Source organism: Pan troglodytes, chromosome 10 (genome assembly GCF_028858775.2).
Source record: "Pan troglodytes isolate AG18354 chromosome 10, NHGRI_mPanTro3-v2.0_pri, whole genome shotgun sequence".
Lineage (NCBI taxonomy): Eukaryota > Metazoa > Chordata > Mammalia > Primates > Hominidae > Pan > Pan troglodytes.
Genome location: NC_072408.2, coordinates 102,510,697 through 102,533,227, shown reverse-complemented (window position 1 = coordinate 102,533,227; position 22,531 = coordinate 102,510,697). Strand labels below are relative to the sequence as shown.

General features: G+C 40.2%; 1 protein-coding gene, 1 long non-coding RNA gene and 1 pseudogene across 3 annotated transcripts in view; 1 reads left to right on the top strand and 2 right to left on the bottom strand.

Moving 5' to 3' along the window:
* Nucleotides 1-22,531, bottom strand: part of LOC100612995 (uncharacterized) — a 103,529-nt gene that overhangs the window by 52,949 nt on the left and 28,049 nt on the right. The window contains exons 3-4 of the long non-coding RNA XR_010148390.1: nucleotides 19,695-19,788; nucleotides 4,893-5,033 (exon numbers count right to left, since the gene is read on the bottom strand). This is a non-coding gene — a long non-coding RNA (uncharacterized LOC100612995). The remainder of the gene's footprint in view (nucleotides 1-4,892; nucleotides 5,034-19,694; nucleotides 19,789-22,531) is intronic.
* The window catches only part of NTN4 (netrin 4), a 133,665-nt gene that overhangs the window by 106,030 nt on the left and 5,104 nt on the right, over nucleotides 1-22,531 (top strand). For both annotated transcript variants that reach the window (XM_016924014.4, XM_016924015.4), the window contains exons 6-9: nucleotides 1,539-1,752; nucleotides 2,429-2,544; nucleotides 15,072-15,140; nucleotides 19,491-19,661. In XM_016924014.4, the coding sequence (XP_016779503.3) occupies nucleotides 1,539-1,752; nucleotides 2,429-2,544; nucleotides 15,072-15,140; nucleotides 19,491-19,661 (570 nt within the window). The remainder of the gene's footprint in view (nucleotides 1-1,538; nucleotides 1,753-2,428; nucleotides 2,545-15,071; nucleotides 15,141-19,490; nucleotides 19,662-22,531) is intronic.
* Nucleotides 12,093-12,935, bottom strand: LOC107967604 (phosphoglycerate mutase 1-like; annotated as a pseudogene).

The window sequence follows — 22,531 nt, the reverse complement described above, 5'->3', positions numbered from 1 at the left end:
AGGGAATTTCTGAGACAGCCACTGTGAGAAATATTATTTTTTTTTAATCCAGGAAAATTTGAATAAATAGAGTTGATGGGCTGGGCACAGTGGCTCACACCTGTAATCAATCCCAGCACTTTGGGAGGTCGAGGTGGGCAGATCGCTTGAGTCCAGGTGTTTGGACCAGCCTGGACATGGTGAAACCCCATCTCTATAAAAAATACAAAAATTAGCTGGGCGTAGTGGCGTGTGCCTGTAGTCCCAGCTACCTGGGAGGCTGAAGCAGGAGGATTGCTTGAGCCCAGGAAGTTGAGGCTACAGTGAGTGGAGATAGCACCACTTCATTCCAGCCTGGAACAAGAAAAGACCCTGTCTCAAAAAAGCAAAAATAGAGTTGATGAGCATTGGTTTGGAGATCCAACTGAAGTTAGGGCTCATGAATTTGTGATAAGCCCAGAAAGCACATTTCACACATACATATATATGAAAAGTGTATATATGTATGTATACAAACACATAGATATACACTTTGTTCAACTACTTTTGCCATCCCAAGAACAAAGAAACTGCTGCAGGTTGTCAGACTGTGAGCAATAAGTAATTCCAGGAGTAGGGAGAGGGCTGAGGAGAAGGACTTTTGACTAGTATTAAAGACTTACGGCCAGGCGCAGTGTCTCACGCCTGTAGCCCCAGCACTTAGGAGGCCAAGGTGAGAGGATTGCTTGAGGCCAGGAGTTTGAGACCAGCCTGGGCAACATAGCAAGACCTTGCCTCTACAAAAAAAAAAAAAATTTTTTTTTAAGTAGCCAGGTATGATGGTGCCGGCTTGTAGTCCCACCTACTCGGGAGACTAAGGCAGGAGGATCGCTTGAGCTCAAGAAGTTGAGGCTGCAGTGAGCCATGGTGGTACCACTGCACTCTGGTCTTGGTGATAGAGTGAAACCCTCTCTCAAAAAAAAAAGCAAAGCTCCTCAAAAGAGCTATCTGTTCACATGCTCGAATTCCTCTACTCCCATACTCCCCTGAATCCTCTTCCACTGGGTTCCCCTCTCACTATGTATTACACTGAAACTCTTCCTGTGAAGAACACCAACAGCCTTTGTGCTGTTCAAATGCAATACTCCATCACATGCCCCATCTTCTTTGACCTTTCAACATCTGCCACAGCTGATGCTGCCCTACTCCTTGAAACCTTCTTTGGCTTCCAGAACACTATACTCTCATGACGTCTTTTCCTTTCTCACTGAATCCTTCCACCCTGTCTTCTTTGCTGGTTCGTCCTCATCACCCCAACCAAAGGGCATTCATATTTCATGCCTTCCATATTAGGATAAATTATGTGTTTATTTTTGCAGCAGACATGCTTTTCTGATTATATCTCGCTTATCTGTCATTTAATTAGCTTTCATTCTCTGAGCATACACTCACTGGCTAAAGAAGGAGTCTCAGAAATATGCTGTGTGGTGAAGGGAAGCCACTTGGGGATGGTCAAGCCTAATGTTCACACGGGTGATCTACAGTCAGTCTTTGATCCTTGCGTGTCCTCTCTGTTGTAGCGTGTTCCTGCCATCCAGTAGGATCAGCTGTCCTTCCTGCCAACTCAGTGACCTTCTGCGACCCCAGCAATGGTGACTGCCCTTGCAAGCCTGGGGTGGCAGGGCGACATTGTGACAGGTGCATGGTGGGATACTGGGGCTTCGGAGACTATGGCTGTCGACCATGTGACTGTGCGGGGAGCTGTGACCCTATCACCGGCGACTGCATCAGCAGGTGAATGTGCAAGGCTCTTGCTCTCAGCTGCATGTATTTCAGGCTCTTTTGAAAACCTATAGTGATTTGGAAAATCTTGCATTCTGTTAATGGAGCAAAGATGTATTTGCACATCTCTTTTAAAGAATTTTTGTCAGGCTGGGCGTGGTGGCTCACGCCTGTAATTCCAACACTTTGGGAGGCTGAGGCGGGTGGATCACCTGAGGTCAGGAGTTCGAGACCAGCCTGGCCAACATGATGAAACCCCATCTCTACTAAAAATACAAAAAAATTAGCTGGACATAGTGGTAGGCGCCAGTAATCCCAGCTACTCAGGAGGCTGAGGCAGCAGAATCGCTTGAACCCGGAAGGCGGAGTTTGCAATGAGCCAAGATTGCACCATTGCACTCCAGCCTGGGCAACAAGAGTAAAACTCCGTTTTAAAACAAAACAAAACAAAACCAATAATTTTTGTCTAATTACAAACTCAAGTAACTTGTTCTTGCAAGATTCTAGAGATCATCTAATTCATTTTGCAAAATAATTATTGTCTTCACAATAGTTCAAGGAAAACACTATTTCTGGAAAAAGGAAGAATGGGAAGGCAGAAGATAAGGTTTAAATCTCTATAGATTCATTTCTATACAAGTTCTAAAAAATTCCTGAATACGTTCTTTATCATGTTCTATTTTGTTAGCCACACAGACATAGACTGGTATCATGAAGTTCCTGACTTCCGTCCCGTGCACAATAAGAGCGAACCAGCCTGGGAGTGGGAGGATGCGCAGGGGTTTTCTGCACTTCTACACTCAGGTGAGATGGATGTAACCAGGCATCATATTTTCGGGTCTGGTCTTATGTAACAGTGATACGTGACAAACCAGGGTCCAGCTTTTGGATCCTATGAGGGGAACTCTTTAGTTCTGGGGTTTCATGGTATAATAAAGTAGTGACTCCCGTAAGTATGAAACTGTAAAATATAGCTAAGGGGTATTTTAACACATTTTTGTTTGTTTTCTGATGATTAGAGTAATATATGTAGTTGGTATAGAAAATTTGGAAAATGCAAAACATCATAGTAAAAAAAAAAAAAAAAAGGTCACCCAAAATCTCATTATTCCACTGTTAATACTTTGGTATGTTTTTCTCACTCTAAAACACAGTTAAGAGCCTACTGAGTGGGGTGAGTATAATCCCAGCATTTTGGGAGACCAAGGCAGAAGGATTGCTTAAGGCTAAGAGTTCAAGACCAGCCTGGGAAACATAGCAAGAGTTATCTCTACAAAAATTAAAAAGTTAGCCCAGTGTGGTGGTGCACGCCTGTAGTCCCAGCTACTTGAGAGGCTAAGGTGGGAGGATCACTTGAGCGGTCAAGGCTACAGTGAGCTGTGATCGTGCCACTGCATTCCAGCCTGGGTAACAGAGCAAGACCTTGTCTCAAAAAAAAAAAAAAAAAAAAAAAAAGCCTACTGAATATATTAGGTTTGGAAATTTACAGATCCATTGAAAGGAAAAATATTCTTATAAACCTAGCTTAACTTAATAGGTACAAAGCAAAAGCCAGATGTGAACTCCTTATGTTTATAGCTTTTTTACAACTAGAAAGCAAAAGTAATTCTACAAACTAAATATAAGCCAAATAATGAAGCCAAAAAAATCAAATTAATGACATTAACTGAATATGAAAAATGATTTGTACCAAAGCCAAAACACTGCTCACTACATAAATATAGCTCTTTGAGTTTACTCAATATGGGCTCCTATTTCCTCTGACTCAATTTCCCTATGATGTTGTTCTGTTTCTTCTTTTGAAGGGCATGCCATGATAGTGGTATGAATTCTCAGCTTCTGTGTTCATCTTGCCTCTGTTCTCTTCTTGTAGAAAAGCAAGTGATTATACTTAGCAGTAACTTGCTCCTTAACACAAACTCAAATGTGGGCATGAAATATTGAATCAACACTTGGCTATAAAGTGCTCACCAAATGCTCCAAATTAAACTCACAGCAAGTTAAATATATTTTATTATGAAACATTACAAGTAGTAAAAATGTTATGCAATGAGCACCCATACACACCTTCAAAGGGTTAGCAAATCTCACACTTTGCCATAATTGTTTCATATTCTCATTTAGGTTATAAAATGTTACAGATGCTTTTGAAGTCCCCGATGTACCAGCCCCAAGCCCAGTTGCCTCCCTTTGTCCACAGAATAACCACAATGGTGAACTTGGTGTTGATCATCCACTTTCATGTTTTTATTACCTATATATATATTGAGTATTTCAGAATTCCACGCACATTATATCTACTCTTTTTTTTTTTTTTTTTTTTTTTTTTGAGACAAAGTCTCACTCTGTTGCCCAGGCTGGAGTGCAGTGGCACAATCTTGGTTCACTGCAACCTCCACCTTCCAGGTTCAAGCAATTCTCCTGCCTCAGCCTCCCAAATAGCTGTGATTACAGGCACCCACCACCACACCTGGCTAATTTTTTGTATTTTTAGTAGAGATGGGGTTTCACTATGTTGGCCAGGCTGGTCTCGAATGCCTGACCTCATGATCCACCCACCTCGGCCTCCCGTAGTGCTGGGATTACAGGCATGAGCCACCGCGCCCAGCCCTTATATACTCTTTTAAAATGTTTTTGGTAGCCAGGCTTGGTGGCGTGCACCTGTAGTACCAGCTACTCAGGAGGCTTAAGCAGGAGGATCACTTGAGCCCAGAGGTCTGAGACTGTAGTGCACCATAATAGCACCTGTAAATAGCCACTGAACTCCGGGACAACATAGAAAGAGCCCATCTCTGAAATGTAAATAAGCAAAACATTTTTTACCTGATTATGTAGTTTTTTGAGGTTTATCCATCTCAAAAAAATTCATATAAAAGCGGTTATATGAATATACCATTTTTATTCTCTCGTTTGTTTGCCATTTAGGATATCTCCAATTTCTAATTTTCCACCATTATAAATAACACTGCCCTAAATGTTCTCTTGTATGTGACTTTGTGCACTTGAGAAGGTGTTTCACCAGGCCAGGGGCTGGCAAACCACAGCCCTCAGGCCAAGTCGGCCACCTGTTTTTCTATAGCTTGCAGGCTACCTGCCCTAAGAATGGTTTTCACAGTTTTAAATGCTTACACTTTAAATGGTTATAGAAGTACCTGTCTTTATTCTTGGCCATTCAGGTTTCCTTTTCTGTGAATTTCCTATCCATAATTTTCTTACGAATTTGTAGTAGTTCTTTATAAATTTATTCATTCATCCAACAGATATTTATTAAGTACCTCTGTCATGTGGCAGCGCTGTAAATAAATGAACAAAACATTAAATCTCTGCTTCTGTGTCTCCTACATTCTAGCGAAGGAAAACAGCTAATAAACAAATAAAATATTTAGTATGATAAATGTTTAGTGTAATAGAAAAATAATGCAGGGACAGGGGATAAGATATGTTTTAGAGGGACATACTTTTAAATAAGGTGATCAGGGTAAGCCCTTTGAAAGGTGACATTTGAGGTAAGAAGCCTAGCTATACAGGTGGCAGAGGAAAGAGAGTTTAGGCAGAAGATACAGCAAGTCTTTAAAGCCCTGAGGAGGAATTCAGGAAACAGCAAGAAGGCTAGTGTGGCTGGAGCAGAGTAAGCTGGGAAGACAAGTGGAAGAGGAAATATAACGAGGCTGCAGAGGCCACTGTGAGGACCTTGGCTTTCACCTGGAGTAAGATGGAAGCCATTGGAGCATTTCAAGCAAAGGTGTGGCATTTAGAGTAACACCCGTCGGCATGGTTGTGTGTTTTCCCTAGTCACATTCAGCACTGTGGATGTAGGCATAAACAAAGAGATGACTTTAAGCTGGGTTGAGGTTTTTCCAAGCAAGAATGAAGCAAGAGAGGGCAATAATTGTTCATAGAATTTAAACTGGGTAAATAGGGATGTGAGGGTGAAATGAGGTAGGGTCAAGGATTACAGGGTTTCAGAGGATTGTTGGAGTTGGAAACAAGCTAGGATGGGATGTAGAAGTCAAAGAATGAGACTCTTGAAATTGAGACTGGAAGAGTAGCAGTTATCGATAATGGCGATGTCTAAGATGTGGTCATGGGAATGAGCAGCTGAGGCCATTTTCTGTAATGCTACCTTATATATCAAGTTTCTATATATGAATGGATCTGTATCTTGTCTCTCTATCATGTTTCATGAGCCAATACCACAATATATTATTACAGTTTTATAATGAGTCCTGATATCTGAGAAGGCAAGTCCCTTCATTTCATTGTTCTTTCTTAAAATTATCTTAGCTATCGGTTCTTTGCCTTTCATGTGAATTTTAGATTAAGTTTATTAAATCCCACAAAAGGCTCTGTTGGGGTTTTTATTGCAATTGCATTGACTTTATAGATCATTTTGAAAAAAGTGATAGCTTTGTAATATTGAGTAGTCCCAAACATGAAGATACCTTTCTATATATTAAGGTCCTCTTTAAGGCCTTTCAATAGCATTTGTCACTTTTCTCCAAAATGGTTTTACCTGTCTTTCATTAAATTTACTCCTAGATACCTTTAGATTTTATTGCTATTGGGAAAGTGTTCTTTACCTGAATTTTTTAAATGATTTTTAAAAATCATTTTTTATGGCTGCATAGTATTCCATGGTGTATATGTGTCACATTTTTTTTTGTATTTTTAAATGATTATTGATATAAAGGATATAAATGTATATGTGTCACTTTTTTTTTTTGTATTTTGAGCTTGTATCCAGCGACTTTGCTGAACTTGTTTACTGATTCCAGTATGTATGGATTATCTTGGATTTTCTAATGTAGGCCATCATATTATTGACAAATAAGGACAGTTTTGTCTCACTTGTGTAGTTCTCATGCCTCATTTTTTTTGACTCCAGTACAATGTTTTCCCAAATTTGATGGAAATAGTTTGAAATTTTCACCACTATAAAACTTGATATCGATTTTTGATAGGTAGCCTTTATCAAGTAAATGTCATTCTCTTCTATTTCTAATTTTATCGTTAATGAGTTTTGCTTTTAGCTGAATGCCTTCTCTGCATCTTTTGAGAAAATCAGATGGTTTTTCTCTTGTAATCTATCAATGTGGTATTTGAAAATAATTTTTTTCCGGTATCAAACTATTCTTTTTTTTTTTTTTTTTACTTTAAGTTCTAGGATACATGTGCAGAGTGTGCAGGTTTGTTACGTAGGTATACATGTGCCATAGTGGTTTGCTGCACCTATCAACCCCTCATCTAGGTTTTAAGCCCCGCACGCCTTAGGTATTTGTCCTAATGCTCTCCCTCCCCTCGCCCCCCACACCCCTAATAGGCCCCAGTGTGTGTTGTTCCCCTACCTGTGTCCATGTGTTCTCATTGTTCAACTCCCACTTATAAGTGAGAATATATGGTGTTTGGTTTTCTGTTCCTGTGTTAGTTTGCTGAGAATGATGGCTTCCAGCTTCATCCACGTCCCTGCAAAGGACATGAACTCATCCTTTTTTATGGCTGCATAGTATTCCATGGTGTATATGTGTCACATTTTCTTTATCCAGTCTATCATTGATGGGCATTTGGGTTGGCTCCAAGTCTTTGCTATTGTAAACAGTGCTGCAATAAACATACGTGTGCAGGTGTCTTTATAGTAGAATGATTTAGAATCCTCTGGGTGTATACCCAGTAATGGGATTGCTGGGCCAAATGATATTTCTGGTTCTAGACCCTTGAGGAATCACCACACTGTCTTCCACAATGGTTGAACTAGTTTACACTCCTGCAAACAGTGTAAATGCATTCCTATTTCTCTACAGCCTTGCCAGCATCTGTTGTTTGTCAGAAAGGCAGTTATTATCAAGCTATTCTTTTAGTCTTAGGATAAGTTTTATTTGCTGTGATGTATTTTTATGCATACGTTGCTGAATTTGATCTGCTAGGGTTTTTATCTTTCATTTATTTATTTGCTTGCTTAGGATTTTCATATTGATGTTTATAACTGATATTGGCCTATAATGTAATGTATTGCATTGTATATTTGAGTAAGTTAGGAGGTCCCCTTACCTACTACGGTTTTTTTCTATTCTCTGCAATTATTTATATAAAAATAGAATCATGTGTTACTTGAATTTTTGTTAGAATTTATCTATAAAACCATTGAGACACAGTGTCTATGAGTAGACGAAAGTATTACTGATTCAATATCTGTCATGGTTATTAATTTGTTTTATTTGTGATTTGGTGTTGGTAATCAAAGTTTTCTAGAAAATTACCGATTCTTTTTTTTTTTTTTTTTTTTTGAGTTGGAGTCTCACTCTGTCACCCAGGCTGGAGTGCAGTGGTGCAATCTCGGCTCACTGCAACCTCTGCCTCCCGGGTTCAAGCAATTCTCAGCCTCCCAAGTAGCTGGGACTACAGGCGCATGCCACCATGCCCAGCTAATTTTTTGTATTTTTAGTAGAGATGGGGTTTCACAGTGTCAGCCAAGATGGTCTAGATCTCCTGACCTTAAGATCCACCCACCTCAGCCTCCCGAAGTGCTGGGATTACAGGCGTGAGCCACCTTGCCCAGCCACCAATTATTTTAATTTTAAAAAATTGTATTGGCATAGAGTTATACATGGTATTCACTCATAATTTATTTAACCTTTACTCAGTCTGTCCTTAATCTTCTTTTTGTCCCTAAGCTTATCTGTGCCTTTTTTCTTATTGTCTTATACTGATCTTAATTTGCTTCTCTCAGAGATTAACTTTTGGTTAACTTGATCCAACCTATTTAATTTTTCTTTATTTCACTAATTCTGCTCTTATCTTTATTTTTTTTTTATGTTTTCTCTAAGTTTGCTTTTTTAGTCCTTTTCTACCTTTGTGAGTCCAGTGATTATTAACTCACTTACTTTTAGTCTTTCTTATTTTTAGCAAGTACTCTTAAGGTTATACATTTCCTTATAAGATCTTTTAGCTGGATCCTATTGGCCTTTATATGTAGTATCTTCATTATCATTCAAGTTCTAATGTTTTTCTAATTTCCATTAAGAATTTCTCTTTAATCCATTGAGTTGTCTAGGATATTTAATTGTTCAAACATCAGGGTTTTTAGAATATTTTTTTTTTTACCCGGGGCTGGGCACAGTGGCTCACACCTGCAATCCCAGCACTTTGGGAGGCCGAAGTGGGTGGATCACCTGAGGTCAGGAGTTGGAGACCAGCCTGGCCAACATGACAAAACCCCGTCTCTACTTAAAAATACAAAAAAATTAGCTGGGTGTGGTGGCGCGTGCCTGTAATCCCAGCTACTTGGGAGGCTAAGGCAGGAGAATCACTTGAACCTGGAAGGCAGAGGTTGCAGTAAACTGAGATCAGGCTACTGCATTCCAGCCTGGGTGACAGAGGGAGACTCCATCTCAAAAACAAAAAAACAAAAAAGAATATTTGTTTACTGATTATCTCTAATCTAATTTCATTGTATTATATCTATTCTTTGAAAACCAGGAGGGCAACTTGGATTCATTTCTAGGTCACTTAAGGACTAGCTACATAATTTGCAGGACTAGATGCTGGATGAAATGCAGAGCCCTTTTTAAGAATTTCATCAAGTGGCCATGAATAATAGTTTGGAGTTTTGTGTATGTGGTTGGTTTATTGTTTTTTCCCAGCCTCCTTTCATTAGCAAGGAGAGCCTTACCCAATCTGTCTTTAAAAAGTGAGTCTGACTGTGATCTCTTTTTTGTCCTATTAACTCCTTTGTATCTGAACTCCTGACCACTGCTGCCTGATTCTGAAAGCAGACCCCAAAGCCGTATCCCCCGAATGCACATTCATTCATTTCTTTTCTTTACATTTTTTTTAAATTCAAGAAGTATCAACAAATTGAAAACATTCATTTCTAGTCCACAGAGATAAATATCTAGTTTTTGATGCAGGTTATGTCTTTTTTTCCGTGCTTTATCTAATATTGCTATGTGCTTGGAGCTGAGGATGTGCTAAAGTATGAATTCACAAAGTTGTGTTGATTGAGAATGTCTGTGATAATTTTCCCAACATTTTATTATGAAAATTTTCAGACATCCAGAAAAGTTTTAGAAGTTGTGCACTCACATACCCGCCACCTAAATTCTGTCCACCCATCAATCCACATTTTAGATCAGAAAGAAATCAGTTTTAAAACCTTCTCATAGAGAACATATGGACCCTTCAAGAATCAAGAACCTAAATCTGAGAAACAAGGTTATTTGCCCATCTGTATCATGGTTTTTTCACTTGACATAATCGTATGATAATTTTCCTAATGGCTTCATGTTCAGTCACAACAGGAAAGAAGGTGCAAAAGAGAAGGCAACATGAAGTTATCATATTTATCTTTTCAGCATTTGAAAAAGAAAACAAGTCTTTACTATGAATTTTTTTTGCCTTAATGCTACGTAGTCTGGAATTTTATGATTTTAACTTTAATAGCCACTTTTAAAGGTGTTCTTCTATTTTTCTAAGCACACAATGACTTTTTATAATTCTCCAAGTTTGCTAAACCAAATCTGTAATAATCCGGTTTTTAGGACTATAGGACATTCACTAAGCCCATCATGCGTGTTATTAGAGAGTTGGCAGCATTCCAGCCAAGCACATAAAGTGCTGGCACCAGAATGACTGCAGACTCTCATGTCCACAGCAGCTGTTAGGTCTGTGATGTCCCCAGAGAGTCTCTGAAATTCATCTGGATGAACGCCAGATTGAGGAAGACTTTACTGAGTTCCCTGCATTGGGTATAGAATGGTGCTTCTGAGCACCTTTTTCAACAAGTGTTCTAAGCACTGAAAAAAATCTACCTACCTATATACCTCCCATAAGTTTCCATAAAAACAGCTTTCAACTAGGAGTATAATATACTTTACCAACAAAACACCCTTAATTTCTACCACTTCTTACACCAGATGTAAAATTTCACTTCCTGAATAACAAAACTGGCCTTAACTAGTACCACAGAACTGTAAACAATGCTCTTTTTTTTTTTTTAATGTCCTAATAACCTAGCATAACTAAACAAGCTTTTCTTCCCTTCCAGATTTCTTTTAAGAAAACATATCTGGGCTGAAGCCTGATCAACAAATATTGTTTGAGCTCTAAGCATATGAAAAAGAAGTATTGGAAAGCAGCCAAAGAAAGGTCATCAAACAATAGACCTATGTCTGCTCTTCTAGGCTGAAGGGTTAAAGAGAAGAGCATTGTGTTGAGGAACAGTATATGCCATTTGGAGTTCCATTAGGTTATATAGCACAGTAGTTACTGTACTCTTCTGCTTTGTGGAATTATCAAAGGCCATAGGCTATTCACTTAGGTTACTACAATTTCTTTTTTTTTTTTTTTTTTTGGCAGAGTCTCACTTTGTTGTCCAGGCTGGCGTGCAGTGGCGCCATCATGGCTTACTGCAGCCTTGACCTCCTAGGCTCAAGCAATCCTCCCACCTCAGTGCCACCAGTGCTCCCCTCCACGAGTAGCTGGGACTACAGGCACATACTACCACACCAGGCCAATTTTTTTAATTGCACATAACTCCTTTATTATACTCATTCCTGGAGAAAGGATTTAGTACAGTTATGCTCAAATGAACACTGGACCCATGTGGCCGAGCAACTAGAACATGATTCAGAAATCAGTCAGTGAAAGACACACTTGGACAGGACCAAGAGGCATTTCACTGCCATGAAACAAGGCAGCAGAGGGATTCTAAAAAACACAGCAGGAAGCACTCCTACTCCTCCGAGGTCAAGGAGCTTATCCCATATTAGTATGAGGAATGGCTTACTTTCTGATGACCACATGTGGGACTATTTCAACTGCCACGAGAGATCCGAGAAGGATTATGGTTTTGTATTATTTATATATACTATACTTTTTTTTTTTATAAAAGTAAACGTAACACCTAAACTAAATTCAGGATTGATCCCAACCTTCTAGAGCCATCTCCTCTGGGGTCAGGGAGGAAACAGCTGTCACATCACCATGCGAGTTACATTCATCTTCCACTGGAATGACTAGAGCCCCCAGGCAGTGGCCTGACTACAGAAGAGCAGAGGACTGGCTCTTGGGGACAGACAGGCTCTCTTGCTTCTCCTCATTGGTCATGGCTTAGCATGGTTCCTCCCCCACAAGTTCTTAGTAAACAAAGCGGTCGCAAAAACCCAAGTCACTACCTTTAAACTCTCTTGGACAAGGGGAGCTTTTCCACAGCTTGGACTGAGAACCCATGCCCTAGAAGTGCTATTCTGACTAGAATGAATGAAGGGAGTGGGTGCAGGAGACAAAAATGGCTAAAACGAAAATGGGAGCCACTGGTCCCCATCTGCAGCTACAGCTCAAGATGCCTACAGATGTGGTCAGTGTGCAGGAGGGATGAGCAGAGGGACACACCAGGCAAGGAGGGTGCTCCTGGGGACAGTAGTCTGCCCGCCGGCCTTCACTTCTTGGCCTTGCCCTGGGCAGCCACAGCTTCCATGGCTTTACACAGGGTCCCTTCATCCCCCAGGAACTCCATGCACCTGATGGGCTTCGAGCTCTTGTCCAATTTACAGACAATGGGAATACCAGTCAGCAGGTTCAGCTCCATGATAGCCTCTTCAGAGAGACCTTCCAGATGCTTGACAATGCCCCGGAGGCTGTTGCCATGGGCTGCAATCAGTACCCATTTCCCTTCCTTGATCTGGGGAACTATTTCTTTATTCCAAAAGGGCAGAGCGCTGGCAATAGTGTCCTTCAGACTCTCACAGGAGGATAGCTGATCATCTGTGAGGTCTGCATACCTACGATCCTTACTGATGTTGCTGTAGAAAGGATGGTCAGGCTCCAGCAGGGTGGTGGGACATCATAGGAGCACCTCCAGATCTTCACCTGGGCCTCACCATGCTTTGCAGCAGTTTCTGCTTTACCGAGATCGGTCAGACCCCCATAGTGCCGCTCATTGAGGCGCCAAGTCCTCATTACAGGTGGGCCACATCTGATCAATGGCATCTAGCACTGTCCAGAGGGTCCGGGTCGCTCTCTTCTGCACTGAGGTGAAGCAGATGTCAAACTCATAGCCAACATCTAGCAGCGCCTGCCCGCCCGCGCTTCACCTCCTGGTGGCCTGCCGGGCTCAGGTCGGAGTCGTACCAGCTGCTGAAGTGGATCTCCAGTTCCATGCACTCTCCATGCTGGATCAGCACCAGTTTGTAGGCGGCCATGGCGGCGGGCTTGGGAGGCGGTGCCAGCTGGGGTTCAGATTCTAGAATCACAGCCCGCCCCCTGCCCCCGCCTCCCCGCCCCCCCCCCCCCCCCGCAACCCGACCATTGCGCCTGCGTGCTCGACAATTTTTAATCTTTATTATAGAGACAATGTCTTACTACGTTACCTAGCCTGGTCTTAGACTCCTGGGCTCAAGCAGTCCACCCATATCGACCTCCCAAAGTGCTGGGATTACAAGCATGAGTCACCACACCTGGCTGCTCACTCTTTTATCTCTATAATCCTCCCAGATTTCTACCTATGAGAATATTAAATGAGTAAATTAATGTAAAATGCTTAAAACGGCCTGGTATACAGTAAGTGCTCCTCAGTAAGCACTAGCTGCTGTTATGACCACTCAATGCCTATGAAATGCAGTGCATGAGGGCAGGAGGGGACAGGAAAGGGGAAAAAGTATATCTAATTGTTAAATCAGTGAGTGAAAATCCTATCCATGCTAGGCTCCAGAAATGTAAGGTTGATAAGATATAGCCATTGTCTTGAAGGGACACAGTCTAGAGAGGAAACGAATATATAAATGAGTATGAGAATGCTATATATCTGTGGTCCCCAACCTTTTGGGCACCAGGGAGCGGTTTCATGGAAGACAATTTTTCCATGGATGGCAGGGGCAGGGGATGGTTTCAGGACGAAGCTGTTCCACCTCAGACCATCAGGCATTAGATTCTCATAAGGAGAGCACAACCTAGAGCCCTCATATGCACAGTTCACAATAGGGTGGGCACTTTTATGAGCATCTAATGCCGCTGCTGATCTAACAGGAGGCGGAGTTCAGGCGGTAATTTGAGTGATGGGAAGTGGCTGTAAATTCAGATGAAAATCAGCTCTCTCTCAAGCTGCTCACCTCCTGCTGTGTGACCCGGTTCCTAACAGGCCACAAACCAGTACCAGTCCACGGCCAGGGGTTTGGGGTCCCCTGCTACATATAAACTATGTACAGGCTGGGCGCAGTGGCTCACACCTGTAATCCCAGCACTTTGGGAGGCCGAGGCTAGTGGATCATCTGAGGTCAGGAGTTCAAGACCAGCTTGACCAATATGGTGAAACTCCGTCTCTACTAAAAATATAAAAATTAGCCAGGCGTAGTGGTGTGCACCTGTAGTCCCAGCTACTCAGAAAGCTGAGACAGGAGAATTGCTTGAACCCGGGAGACAGAGGTTGCAATGAGCTGAGATCACGCCACTGCACTCCAGCTTGAGTGACAGAATGAGACTCCATCTCGATAGATAAATAAATAAATAAATATATACATACATACATACATAAAATAAACTATGCACAAAGGCATTTTGAAAGTCTTCCATAGGGCCTGGCAAATCTCTCACATGTAATAGTGGCAATATATAATTTAAACTATTGGGAGAAAATATTCTACTTATTCTTCAAAGTCCCTTTTAAATCCTTCTTGATCCAAGAAGTTTTTTCCCATCTTCCCAGACACATGTGACTCTTCCACCCAAGTATATTGTACCTCTCCCAGACCACTTATCACTTTATCACTTTTTGTATACTTGGTTTCTTCACCTTACTGAATTGCAAGCCTTAAGGCAAGAATTGTATCTTGCTTATCTTTATGGTGCTGAAGTGCGAAGCACCATGCCTTGCATACCAAAAGTGCTCAATAAATACTTTTTAAATGGATAACAACAACAAAAAAATTGGACGACATTACCTTCAAGGGACTGCCCAATCAGTTCATTTAATTTCACTTTTGTGGTGGTGAGCATTAACTGCAGAAAGACAATTGTTTTCCATTCAGTTTTTCCTTTCTGTTAGCATGGAATATTAATACTAGACTGTATTTATCACAACATCAATTACAAGCATTGAAATACATCACTGTTTCTACCTTCTGTATTTCTCTTGGATGAATACTTTATTGGAAGATAACTAATTTAGAAAGAGACTCTACTTCTTTTGAATGACTTTCGTGGTTCCTCGGTACTTACAGATTACACTGTATGCATCACTCAAGGCTTAAGGGATGTGTTATCTGGATACACTTGCTGATCTCTTATTTTTTCTTTCTTTGCTTTTCTAATAACTAACACCATTTTTAATTTACTTTCCATAGGTAAATGCGAATGTAAGGAACAGACATTAGGAAATGCCAAGGCATTCTGTGGAATGAAATATTCATATGGTGAGTCTGAAATCCTTGAATGCTTCTGAGAACCTATTCACACTAAGTTCAGAGAATTTTTAAGAAAATGGGAGGCCTGACTGATGACATTGTGTATAAATGAAAGCACAAAGCATTAGTCTTACATAATAACACTAAACACAGTGTTCTGGTCTTGAGCTAGATTTTCCTGATGTAGTTGGTGATGGATGTCCCAGGGAGGACAGAATGCTTGTAGAGCAAAGGTAGAGTTATTATACCATAAGAAAAAGAGGCAGAGAGCAGAAAGAAGAAATCATGATATGAAATCCTTTCTTGTGGATACTTCTTGCCTTATTCATCCAAAAGGGACATTTCTAGCCACTTCAGTGACTCTTGTGTTCGTTTGTCATACAGTAATACTGAGTAGAAATCAGTTTAAGGCAGCATTTCACTATAGTTGAGAGCACAGGCTTTGGACTCAGACCTATGTGAGTTTGATTTCTGGCTTATTGGGTGGGAGACTTAACCTCTCCAAACTTGTTTCCTCATCTGTAAAATAGGGATCATGCCACCTTCCTCGTGGAATGAGATGTTTGAAAAGCATGCAGCACATTACCTAGCACATATTTGATGCTCGGTAAATGGTAGGGGGAGGGAGATGATGTCTTATTTGTGAGGCACTGAGACCAGCTGTCCACCTGGGTCTCTTCCCCACCCTCTCTGTATACTCTAGATACCCCTATCTTTCAAATAACAGGAAAATACATCCTGTACAAAAAGGGAAATGGCACTGCCTAAGTAAAGACTGTTACTATCTTCAAATGGCTTTATATTTACTATTAAATATATTAAGATATCATATCTTGCCAACACATTCTTGCCTAGTGTCTGAGACTTTTTTTTTTTTTAGACAGAGTCTCGCTTTGTTGCCCAGGCTAGAATGCAGTGGCACAATCTAGACTCACTGCAACCTCCACCTTCTGGGTTCAAGCGATTCTCATACCTCAACCACCTGAATAGCTGGGATTACAGGCATATGCCACCACGCCCACAACCTCCACCTCCCGGGTTCAAGCAATTCTCCTGCCTCAGCCTCCCAAGTAGCTGGGACTACAGGCATGTGCCACCATGCCCGGCTAATTTTTGTATTTTTAGTAGAGACAGGGTTTCACCATGTTGGTCAGGCTGGTCTTGAACTCCTGACCTCGTGATCCGCCTGCCTCGGCCTCCCAAAGTGCTGGGATTATAGGCGTGAGCCACCGCGCCTGACCTAATTTTTGTATTTTTAGCAGAGATGGGGTTTCACCATGTTGGCCAGGCTGGTTTTGGACTTCTGACCTCAAATGATCTGCCTGCCTCGGCCTCCCAAAGTGCTGGGATGACAGGCATGAGCCACCACACCCAGCCTGAGACTTTTTATTGGTCTATAATATATATGGCCTGAAATATACACTACAGTGAGGAGAAAATTTTAAGTCATCATTTATGAAACCAAGTATTTAGGTTCTGGATAACATTGTCTCTAATCTCATACAAGATTTTAAAAAGTAAATAAGTGATAAAAACCTCATGAATCTTATCTAAAATTATATGTACACTTCCCTCTCTACTTTCTAACTTGGCTAAATAATAGAAGAAAACTTTTTAAATGTACAGCGCTCAATAAAGGAAAGGCAGTTTAGAGGGAATGGCATTGACTATTAAGAGCAAAGAATATGATAATTTAGTTCAAAGTCAGTTCATTCAGTGAAAATATCAACTGGTTTTCCTTATCACATCAACTTGGTAGCTCTCTGAATTTACAAATAACCAATCTTTTAATATAACTGCATTAATTTTCTACTTAAGAAGAATTTGAACACTCTTAATGTAATGAAACATCTTGGTCTTATTAAGTGCAATACTGCTAAGACTTGGAAAAAATTGGTTTCCTCCTCCCCATTCCCTGGCTTAATAGAAAAAAAAAAAAAAACACTTAACTTACTTGCTTACTCCTTTAGCAAATATCTGTTGAGCAATAGAAGTGACAGACAGGGTCCCTGCTCTCTTTTAGCTTACAAGTCTAGTGGAATAATAATAGCGAACATTTACTGAGCGTTAGCCACACGCCGGGCACTATGCTCCCTGTCCTTCATGCATTTATCTCATCAGGGTTCTAGCCCAAACTCTACCTCTAGCCAACCAGTTATGTGAACTTGAACGGTTCACTTTATTTATTTGTTTTATTTATTTATTTGTTTGTTTGTTTGTTTGTTTGTTTTTGAGAGATGGAGTTTTGCTCTGTCGCCCAGGCTGGAGTGCAGTGGCGTGATCTGGACTCACTGCAACCTCTGCCTCCCGGTTTCAAGCATTTCTCCTGGCTCAGCTTCCCAAGTAGCTGGGACTACAAGCATGCACCACACGCCCAGCTAAATTTTTTGTATTTTTTAGTAGAGACAGGATTTCACTGTATGTTGGCCGGGCTGGTCTCAAAGTCCTGACCTCAGGTGATCCGCCTACCTCAGCCTCCCAAAGTGCTGGGATTACAGGCGTGAGCCATTGCATCTGGACTTAATTTCTTAAAACTTGCTTCCTCGTGTATAAAATACATGAGCTTTTAAGACCCCTTAGAAGTCTAAAATGTGATGACTCCATAAAGATAGCTGTCTGACACTGTATTCGCAGAGTATGAGACCAGCCAAGATAGAGTGCTCTCATTACACACACTCTTCCATGGAGATGTGGATAAGCCGAGAAGAACTTCCCTGTGAAAATATATATATATATGAAAATTAGCCGGGCATGGTGGCCTGTAATCCCAGCTACTCAGGAGGCTGAGGCAGGAAGAATTGCTTGAACCTCGGAGGTGGAGGTTGCAGTGAGCCAAGATCGCGCCATTGTACTCCAGCCTGGATGACAGAGCAAGACTCCATCTCAAAAAAAAAAAAAAAAAAAAAAAAAAAAAAAGAACTTCCCTACGTTCCCTAGTGTTCCTGAGTAGCTCAGTGATCCTTAGCTTTACCTTCTTACCGACCCCAAATTATTCCATTACTTAATCCCCAGCCATATCAATTTCATCAATGGGAGGGCGTAATAGAATCATAAGTCATACAGAATACTGGAGCTCCATCGTCATGCATGGGTGTCCAGCCCTTTGAAATGTGAAGACTTTTTGGTTTATCTGTGGTGGTGGATATCACAAAAATTATGCACAGACTTTTTGTTTCAGTTCATCAGCTATCATTAGTGTTAGTGTACTTTATGTGTGGTCCAGTGTGGCCCAGGGAAGTCAAGAGGTTGGACACCCATTAAGGGACAGCTTCCCTAACTCCAGTCAGCTTGCATTTTATGCCAGGAGAAGAATATTAAGTAGTCAATCATATTATATAATCTCTTTGGAATATGCAAAATATATTCTAGCAGTAGCATTTTGCTCTCTATCATAACATTAAACACAATCAGCCACAAAAGAATAATATAGTCAGAACCTAAATAAAAGCCAGGATAATTCTACTTCCTATGTTTCCTCTCTCTGTTTAGATGTGGTAGCTGAATGTATTTAAGATTATAATTGCTGAACAATGAGATCACATGGACACAGGAAGGGGAATATCACACTCTGGGGACTGTGGTGGGGTGGGGGGAGGGGGGAGGGATAGCATTGGGAGATATACCTAATGCTAGATGACGAGTTAGTGGGTGCAGCGCACCAGCATGGAACATGTATACATATGTAACTAACCTGCACATTGTGCACATGTACCCTAAAACTTAAAGTATAATAATAAAAAAAAAGATTATAATTGCAATAGGCAAATGGTTGATATTCTCTTAGGATAATGATATTGGAGGGAGTCACGTTTGAAATTGCCTAACATATAAGAATATAGTTAATATAGATAAATGAGATAAAGCCAGTGCAAAACTGAATGAGCCTATGATTTTTTTAATTCAGTATTTTTATTTTATTTTATTTCAATAGTTTTGGGGGAACAGGTGGTTTTTGGTTACATGGATGAGTTCTTTAGTGGTGATTTCTGAGATTTTAGTGCACCCATCATCCAAGCAGTGTACACTGTACCCAATATGTAGTCTTTTATCCCTTATCCCCTCTCTTCCCCGAGTCCCCAGAGTATATTATATCATTCTTAGGTCTTTGCATCCTCATAGCTTAGCTCCCACTTACAAATGAGAACATAATGAGGTTTGGTTTTCCATTCCTGAGTTACTTTCCTTAGAATAATGGCTTCTAACTCCATCCAAGTTAATGCCTAATGATTTTTAAAGCAAATTTTCACATCCTCATCATCAATTCACCTTTCCATTATATTCTGAAATGCATACTTAAGTGTTATTCAAACTTCAAATGATAATATGAAATTCTATGCATTTTGACTTCTGTGTTAACAGTGCTAAAAATAAAGATTTTATCAGCTCATGATAAAGGTACTCATGTTGAGGTCAATGTGAAGATTAAAAAGGTCTTAAAATCTACCAAACTGAAGATTTTCCGAGGAAAGCGAACATTATATCCAGAATCATGGACGGACAGAGGATGCACTTGTCCAATCCTCAATCCTGGTGAGTATTAGACTTTCCTATCTTAGTACCCACCTTGTCTCTGCTGATTTGCTGCTTGTCTTACATCCTCTGAAGCACAACATAAACAAACTCAGCAAGAACATCTCTCCCTTTCACCATCTGACTCCTGCGGGAAATCCAAATGGAATTCTTTGAACTAACATCGAAAAATTATTTCTCTTCCATGTGCTCTATAAAAGTTTAATATTTTAAAATCCAGAAATATAATACTCTCTATCCTAAAAGAGGAGGCTCAGATTGGTTCCAGGTGCCAGTTGCATAGAAAGCACTTTCATGAATTTATCTGCCACTTACTCTTTATCTGAAAGCTAGGTCCTATTACAGTAGAACCTGTTCCCAAAGGAAGTTCAAATGCAAAATTCCATCTGTGGAAATAATATTGAATTCATTTCGACTATTGCTTGAAAAGCATCTGTTTCTCTTGGAGAGAAAACAGCTCTCAAGTTCTCATCATCTTGTTTTTCATGAAATGATATTTCTGGTTTCAAATTAGAAACAGCAGAAATAAAACAAAAACTGTAGGATTTTAGAGCAACTTGGAGAGAAATTTGATTTGCACCTTTAAATGTTATAGCAGAAGTGAAGACAAATAAATAAGCACAGGGGTTCTTGCCCCAAGCGCATGGTTATCCTGGGTTATAAGCTGCTTATTTCTCTGTCTCCCTCATCAAATTTGAGGATGGGATTTAGGCTTTTGATCATAGTATCTTCAATACCTACCATTAGTACCCAGATAATGGTAACATAATACTTAGCAGGTTCTAATAAAACAAATCATAATTCAAAAAATCCTCTGCATCTCCCTGCTTGTGTGATTGTCATCTGTGTCTTAGCGGCACTGATGAAACAGGTGCATTATTTATGTTCTTGGTCTAATTCCTTCCCCATATAAACTCATTGTTACATTAATAAGAAGTCTTTTGTGCCCAACCTGGCCAACACAGTGAAACCCCATCTCTACTAAAAATACAAAAATTAGCCCAGTATGGTGATATGTGCCTGTAGTCCCAGCTACCCAGGAGGCTGAGGCAGGAGAATCACTTGAACCCAGGAGGCAGAGGTTGCAGTGAGCTGAGATCGCACCACTGTACTCCAGCCTGGGTGACAGAGCAAGACTCCATCTCAAAAAAACAAAGTCTTTTGCGGTCTTTGATTAATAAATTTGAGAGAAACAGATAACTGAGAGAGAAAGAGAAAGAGAGCATAAACTAACAATAAAATATCCCCTCAGTCTAAACAAACTCAACATTGATACAGAACTTTTGATTTTGGCCAAGTGTTGACCAATCTCTCACATCCTTTTCTACCCTTTCAATAATATATTTAAATTAATTTAGATTTTAATAAGGAAACTGTGAAAAATAATGTTTTAAATTATATAAATAAATAAATAGACTGGGCATGGTGGTTCACGCCTGTAATCTCAGTACTTTAGGAGGCCAAGGTGGGAGGATAGCTTGAGCCCAGGAGTTCAAGACCAGTTTGGGCAACATAGTGAGACCCAGTATCTACAAAAGAATTTTTAAATAATTAGCTGGGTGTGGTGGCAAATTCCTGTAGTCCCAACTACTTGGAAGGCTGAGGTAGGAGGATCACTTGAGCCGGGGAGGTCAAAGCTGCAGTGAGCCATGATTGAGCCACTGCACTCCAGCCTGGGCAAACAGAGCAAGACCGTATCTCAAAAGAAATTAAAAATACATAAATAAATAAAATTCCAAAGAACAAACTGAAATAATAAGAATCCTGAGCTTTGAATACAGGAAACTAAAAATAATTCATGTAAGTTCTATTTCCCAATGATTTGTGCTTAGAGGCATCTCTTATAAGAGCTTTCCTACTGTCTTGGCAAAAGAAAAAAAAAGTCTGCCCAGTTTAGTGAGACATTAAAAACAAAAGCTTTGACCATGTGAGCCACCCTCCGGGAAGTGAACTATACTTCCTAATCAGGTTTCTGCCAAGCCAAGTCAAAGAATCAACTGAGTTCATCACAATTGAAAACATAAGCGCAATTATTCAAAGAATTCTTGAAAACATGTTTACTTGCTTTGAAGAAAAGACTGGAACTTGCCAAAGCAAAACCAGACACTCTTTCATTTTACTTTGTTTTTCCATTTTTACAAGTTCAACAGCCAAGGCCAAAGAAAGCTGATAAGAAAACTGAAACCTTACACGCCAACCTGCTTCTTTGGCTACTTTGGAAAAGAAACAATCCTATTGGGTATCCCTGCATATTCATTCATTCTTAATTCATGCATACATTTACTCATTCATCAGTCATATATTTTAGAACACCAAAACTAGCACTAAAGTATTGTATTTTCTTTTTCTATGGATACAAAATAAACTTCGTGTTCTCAAACGTGTAGCAAAGTAGATGTCAAAACCCTAGAGATAGGAAAATAAAATATAAATGCTAATAAGAGGTGTAAAAGAACATTGTTTTGCATATTTGTTTTTGGTGTGATGCTGCTTCATAATTTATGGTTTTATTCAGTATTGTTTTTATCAATTTAACTTATATTTATACTTTAATGGTAAATTCCTGTTTATTCTATTTGTAGTTTCAAAGTAAATTCATGTAAAAATACTAGACTTAACCCTGAGATTGATTTCTTTCTTTTTTTTTCTTTTTTTAAAGACAGGGTTCTCTGCTCTGTTGCCCAGGCTAGAGTGGTGGTACTATCACTGCTCACTGCAGCCTCAACCTCCTAGGCTCAAGCAATCCTCCCGCCTCAGCCTCTTGAGTAGCTAGGACTACAGACATGCCACCAAACCCAGCTAATTTTTGTTTGTTTATGTTTTTGTAGACAGGGTCTTGCTATGGTCTCAAACTCCTGGCCTCAAGCAGT